This window comes from Mus caroli, chromosome 3 (genome assembly GCF_900094665.2).
Source record: "Mus caroli chromosome 3, CAROLI_EIJ_v1.1, whole genome shotgun sequence".
Taxonomy (NCBI): domain Eukaryota; kingdom Metazoa; phylum Chordata; class Mammalia; order Rodentia; family Muridae; genus Mus; species Mus caroli.
Genome location: NC_034572.1, coordinates 116300762 through 116307845, shown reverse-complemented (window position 1 = coordinate 116307845; position 7084 = coordinate 116300762). Strand labels below are relative to the sequence as shown.

The following is a 7084-nucleotide window of genomic DNA, read 5'->3' as shown; positions in this document are numbered from 1 at the left end:
TTTTTTTTTTTTTTTTTTTTTTTTTTTTCTTTTTTGGGGCTGGGAATTGAACTTTGGGCTTCACCCACGGTGAAGTCAAGAGACCTGCCATCGAGATGGAGTTCCAGACATAACGTTAATTCTGAAAAGAGAAAATAGAGTGTGGAGACGTTTATGGATTACAAAGTCATAGAAAATGATTACACAAAACTGAAGGTTTCCTTAAATCTCCAGTCTTAACCAGGTGACCTGACATACAGGCATGGTAAGAAGAGACCTTGTGAGACTCGTACAGAAACAAAACCAAGCATTACAAAAAGCTTAGAAATATAATTATATAAGGCAACACAGGTCTTATTTTATATATAACAGATAACACACACACACACACACAAAGCATTTGTAAAGAACCAAGAGTCAGAACCTGAATGCTCCTCAGAAGATCAATGACTTAAAATCAGAGATACAGCTTCATACCAACCAGACGGGTGCAATGGTAAATCGGGTATCCTCATCCATGCAAGGATTCACAGAGACTACCTCCTCAATGCTGTTTCTTAGACATTTAGCTGAGAACATGCTGGAGCAAATCAGGAGTTACGTGAACAAGGAGTTGAGAGACCCAGAAAATAGAATTTCCCTAAGAGGAGCGTGGAGGAAAGTTCCATGTGGCTGTAACGCACACCAGGCACAGAGGGGGACTTTCAGGTGACAGGAAATATGGAAATCCTTAATTTAGACATCTGAAAAAAAGAAGACGTCTAGGAAATGTGTGAGAGAGTTGAGTGTGGGGGCGGGAGGGGGCAGGAATAGAAGATTATATTAGAGCAAACAGTTCCAAGAAACAAGGGAATTAATTAATATTGGAGGAAATTAAAAGATATACAGCAAGAGCAATACAGATGTGTTCATAGCATAATTACAAATTAGAACTAACGTAAACAAAACTTAAGAACAGTTCATCGTGGCTGTAGACCAATATGTATATTAGCAACTTCAGCAATTAATAAGAAAGAAAAGTTTCAGATAGCAGGTCTAAGAAATAGGACTGGGGAAGGATGTCAGGAAGACCCCAAGGATGCTAAGATGCTCCCTTGGGAAGCTATGGAACGGAAGGGTGCCTACCGTTGAAGAGCAGCAGCTAAGAACATTATTTAATGACATTAATTCATGTACGTCTCTGGTGGCAAAGAACACTGTCTAACTGCGATGGTGCCTTTGAGCATGGAAACCGTAAAAGGGAATGACCATCAGATAGAAGCGGCAAAAATATTTACGAGACCAAGTCTTGGGAAGTAAATTTTAATTGCTTACATTCATAATTCGGATAAAAACTTAACAGGTTTTTTTTTAATGGGCTACCTTGATCTCTTTAGAAGTGACACCTGCCTGATCTTAGAAGTGACACCTACCTCATCTTAGAAGTGACACCTGCCTGATCTTAGAAGTGACACCTACCTGATCTTAGAAGTGACACCTGCCTAATCTTAGAAGTGACACCTACCTGATCTTAGAAGTGACACCTGCCTGATCTTAGAAGTGACACCTGCCTGATCTTAGAAGTGACACCTGCCTGATCTTAGAAGTGACACCTGCCTGATCTTAGAAGTGACACCTACCTGATTTCTTTTGTTCTCCAGCAGCGACGTTTCGTAGAGCTGAGCATTGTGAAGAACAATACCACAGAATGCCAGGTAGGCCGCAAAGTCCTAGAACAGAGAGGACAACAGCCAGGTTGGCACTGCCAGTAAAACTGTCTAGAAACACTGCCTGAAGCATGAAAGTGCTATGGTGGAAGCAAACGTGAAATGCTAAAATGTAGATGCTCGCTATGCACAGAAGCAGGATAGGCTGAGTGGTAGCCAGCAGGAATAAGTTAACAGATGACTGAAGGAGAGAAGAGGCATGGAAATGACGACTGTGTATGAAATCACAGTTTCCCCTATATAAGATTTGGAGTAGATTGGATATGACACTAAGATGCAAACCTCTGAGGGATCAAATAAACTGCTCATAATTTATTTATTGCAGCAAATGAAAACGTACATATTTAAGAGAACACTGGCAGTAACAAGTGTTAGTAAGGTTACCAGTATTAGTTTAAATACATCTTTTTAAATGAATCTGAATCCTTACTACCCTGAAGTAGGGTGATGTGCTCATGGTTAAGTTAGTGATTAAAGCAGTCTTTAAATGGTATGATTTATCCACATCTATGGGTATATTTTGTCAAGATGTGATACAGTCTAAATATCTATTAAGAGTAGGATTATTCCAGTGGACTATAAGAATAGTGGACATAAAGTTTATCTAATAACTATGCTTTGCTATCAAGTATCCAGGTGTAACATAGACGTATGCTACTCTGACTTTCAAAGGCACTTCCTATGGTTTGGATTACAACATGGGGGCTAGCATAGGTGTCAATACTGCTATATAACAAAAACACAAGTAATCGCCTTGTTTGAATTAAATACCAACTAGTTTTCAGAGGAGCAACACACCAGCAGTGGCTTGGAGCAATGGAAATGCTGTGTGCTATGACAAATATACAATACATATTCAATAGGTAAAACTCAATGGTCTCTGGAGAATGAAGGTATAGGCAGACCTAAGGATGAGCAGGAAGGGAATCTTGACAGTGTGGAATGTGGAATGTTTTTCTTAAGACTTGGATGGGAACAGTAAGATAACGCTGGTTGCTGTTCTCTTGGAAGATGAATTCCTATACTCCATCCTGAATTTACACCTGGGCACTCCTGTTCACACAGGAGTGTGAAAACTAAATTTGCTTTACCAGCAGGAAAAGTGCAGGGTACGGGGCTTAGAGAAGTCAGGGTTCCCATTCCAGGATGAATGTTTGTCCAGCATGTATGGACAGTACAATGAGAACACTAGAACAGAGGGACCCTTCCTGTGTACCCAGCTCAGGGGAGGGCTGCTGGGTGGTTCTGTGAGGGGAACACGGGGTTCCTAATGACACTCAAGAACCCACAGGTCAACACCATCCTTAGCTGAAGACAGTGTTCTAAAATTCACATCATTTTTTTTCCTCTTCAAAAAATATTTTGTTGAGAATTTCACAGGTGAGTACTGTAGTTATCTCCTTTCCCTTCCACCCTCTTGCCTCGCCAACTTCTTCCATGCCCCCATTTCCTTAATTGTTACTGACGCACGCACACGAGCACACACACATACACACACTCACACCTCTCACTGTAATTTTTTTTCAAGCAACCAATTAAGCAAGGCCTTACTCCAGAGGTCATGTGCCATAGAGAGAATGCATCTCTCTCAGCTGGCATCATGCCAGCCTCTGGTTTTGTTACCTTTTCATCTTTTTCAGTGAAGGTCCCACCATTTCCTGATTTCTTGTTGATGGCCTGAGCTACACCAACAACCTAGGATAAGAAGAGAAAAGTGACACTTTTTTTTTCATTATCCTCAGCTCCTCAAAGTCAACGTGTTTACAGCAGACATGAGCTGTTTAAAAGCACAAAGCTGCAAAGCTAAAACAAAACTCCTGCGTCCAGCCTTTTATTCTTAAGAAGGGTAGTAATATTCCTAATTTCCTAGAGCCCAAACCTCACTGGACTTCAGATCTTCATCTTATAATCAGATTAAGCTAGCAGGTAATTGTGTTTTAAGTAAATATTCTGCATAGTTTTCTAATACACACACACACAAAGCAGAACAATCTTTTACATTTCCAATAAAATATATAATCAAACAAACATTTTACATTGACTTCAACTATTTCAAAAAGGCTCATTCACTACAAATGAAGCAGGATCCAGTGGCCAGCTACAGAGGAATGCGGGCGAATCATGCATGCGCAGGAATTTCTCATGCAGGAACGTAGCTCGTGCTCTTTTGAAACGCTGGCCTTGAAAATTATTTGACCTTCAACAGAATTATTTTTGGGAAAAGAAGTTATTAAAAAACCAAAACAGGAATTAACAGGCGAAGCCTACTCTCACATAGGTCAGAAGGAATTTGAAAGATAAACTGTACTTAAGTTAGCCAAGCTAAACTTGGCCTGTAAGCCTTGAGTTCCACAAAAGGTTTGGAGAGGCTTGAAGAAGCCTCTCGCGGTTCGGCTTCAGGGGCTGTTACACTTATTCAGTTCTAACTTCAGGTTGAGGAATTACTTCAAGTCTGTAACAACTTACAACCTACTGCAGCTCCCTCTTAATATGAATTCTACTGCTTCGCTCTGTTCCCAATTTAGTCTTATCAAGATTAAACCACTTCCCCCAAGAGCTCCCACTTTAGGAAACGCAGTCTGACTTCTGTGTGGGAGGCTCGTGTTTCTTCGTTCAGTTCATTCTAATTCTCTACCTACAAGAAAATGATGCAAAGTTCCCCCTTCGAGGGGCAGATCAGAAAAGGGAAAGGTCCTCTCAACACTGATTTGGTTTTTTGTGGTTTGCTTCTTGCATTTTCTCTCCTTCTGTATTGTATCATAAAAGAACAATATGCTTTTTTATATTTATAAAAGAATTACTCGTTTATCCTAACTGCCTTTGTTGCCCTTGGTTTGGCTCACCCTGACTTTCACGGGCCCCTTGTATACTCTAGATTCTCTAGTCTCAATGACAAAGGCTGGGAAAGGTTTGGGCTCAGGTCAAGCATGTCTGGCTTATAGCTAGGTATTTTCACTGGAAACAGAACTTATGAGAACAACCTGACCGGGCCTCATATGTAGCAATGTAAGTCTAACCTGATTTTAAATGTTTGTTCATTCATTCATTATTCAACAAGGGCTAAACTGCCTACTTAAAAAAAAAAATCAAAGAATAACTGATAGAAGGAGTTCTGAGTTCAGTGGGCAGAGAATGACCCAAGCAGAAGTAGTATACCTTGTGGGGAGTTTTATGATCCAGTTGCCCATATTGGGGGCACATTAGTGGGGCACTTCTCAGAAAGTTCGCTCGACGTGTTCACTCAAAAACTAACTTAAAAACTGACCCTCAAATCAAGTTACAGTAACCTTTCAGTCTATCAGTATGCCACCATAAATTGACAGTGAGGTAGGTCAACATTCAAGTCTTAAGAGAAACAAAATCAGCTGTTCAACTCTGAAATTTGGAGTTATAAAAGCCATATTGTGATTGGTTGTTGAAGTCCCCTGTAAATGGAGCCAATGGAAAGACAGGTCATTTGGGACTCTGAGTTCCTGGACTACCAGCAATCAAAACTTTAACTTGGTCAGTGGGCTATACAGTCAGTGTCCAGGCAATGACTGGGATAACTAGGGAGACATACAAGAGAAGGTGGGTCAGGGAACATCAATACCCAGTAGAAAAGCAGACTCAAAATACACTGGTCCCACGGTGTTCCTGGTGTCTCCCATTTTAGTATCAGAACACTTGGAACAAGATTTCGTCAGCAGACAAGACACATGAGGGTCCCTGGGGCTCTCCTTCATTAAAATCTGTGCTCCAATTTTTCTCTCTCCTTTCCCTTCCTCTTTCCTTACCTCCCTCCCCCATCTCTCTATGGTTTCTTGATTGAGACAGGGTCTCTCTCACTCTGTATGCTGGGACACCTTTGACCTTGTAGCAATCCTCCTGCCTCCACCTCTCATCATATGCTATGCTTGCTGGCATAAGCCTCTGTACTTTTCCTTTTACGTTTTATTTGCATGCTACTGGGGTGAGGATTTGAACCTGCTACCTGTGTGGGGCACTGGCTTAAGCAGAGGGCAAGCTCCACCATTGCTTGCCAGGGCTGCTGATGGAGATGAACTCAGTTCATAGGTAGAATTTAACGGTTGAGCCTTTTCACAGAGTTCACTTTAAGCCCACTGGCCCCCACCTGCGGCATGGACTCTCCTACAGTCCACAGATGCCACTCACACACTTCGCTCTGGCCACATGGAAACTCAGACACTGAGCACTCATTTGGCTTTTGGAAGCTCAATTTCCTTACCTTGGATCCCCCACTTGGCTTCAGACATCTATTGGTCCCTGCTCTAACGCCATCTCCCTTTTGAACTCATTTGTATAGTTTAAACCTTGCTTCTTGTACCATTTGATCCTGGACTCGTTTGCTGCTAGGGTTTCTACATCAATTTTGTCTGCTTTGTGTCCTCTAATAACAAAGATTTTCTATGCAGTTGGACCCAAGAAGCCACAAGGTCTGGAATTAGTTCCAGATTCCTGCCATTCAGATGCCAAAATCGGAGAACAGTAAGCTCCTTCATGTAAAATGACATATAGTTTGTATCCAACATACACATACCCCCACCTCCTTTCAGTCCCTGCTAGATTACTTATAATGCACAATGCATCGTAAATGCTATCTTAGTAGTTGCTATATTGTACTATTCAAGGAATAACAAAAGGAAAGGTTTGTATATAGTCTGAACAAACCAATTTTCCCCCGAATGTTTATCTGAAGTTAGATAAATCCATGGAGGCAGAACCCATCCTTACAGAAGGCTGACCGTATTTAATTTCTTCTAATAGTAAAGAAAGATATGTACGTAGACAATTTCATAGAATGAGTTATTCCCATACTCATAAGTCATTCTCATATTCATGATAAATAGCCCATACTCTCTGGTAGCTGATGATTTTTCCACTACTAATACTGTAGGCTTAGATGACAAGTTTTTTTGTTGTTGCTTTTGTTTTAGTTAGGATTACTGAGTACAACATTTACATTAAAAATCGGGCAAGTGTGAGCTGGACAGATGGCTCAGCAGTTAAGAGTACTGGCTGCTCTTTCAGAAGACAAAGTCTTGATCTCCAACACTCACAGAGCAGCTCACAGCGATTTGTAACTCCGGCCTCAAGAGATCCAAACCAGCTTCTGAACTCTGAAGGTATCAGCACAGCACAGTACATAGACACATGCAGGCCAAACATCCTTACACATAGAAATAAATTAAATCAAAACGAAGCAAGTAGCTACATGTAGTAGCACACAGCTGTACTCCCAGCACTGGGGAGGCTGAGGCAAGAGGTCTGCTGAGATTTCAAGACCGACTTGAGCTACACAGTGAGTTCCTGGTCTATGCAAAAAGACCATATTGCAAAAACAGATAGAATGGTGGATGGGTGGGTGGAGGAAGGGAAGGAGGGAAGGAGGGAAGGAG

At 41.4% G+C, this 7084-nt stretch overlaps 1 protein-coding gene across 3 annotated transcripts in view; it reads right to left on the bottom strand.

Moving 5' to 3' along the window:
* Pde5a (phosphodiesterase 5A) overlaps nt 1–7084 on the bottom strand; it is a 124954-nt gene that overhangs the window by 74849 nt on the left and 43021 nt on the right. For all 3 annotated transcript variants that reach the window (XM_021157938.2, XM_021157939.2, XM_029475581.1), the window contains exons 4-5: nt 3309–3380; nt 1599–1688 (exon numbers count right to left, since the gene is read on the bottom strand). In XM_021157938.2, coding sequence (XP_021013597.1) covers nt 1599–1688; nt 3309–3380 — 162 coding nt within the window. The remainder of the gene's footprint in view (nt 1–1598; nt 1689–3308; nt 3381–7084) is intronic.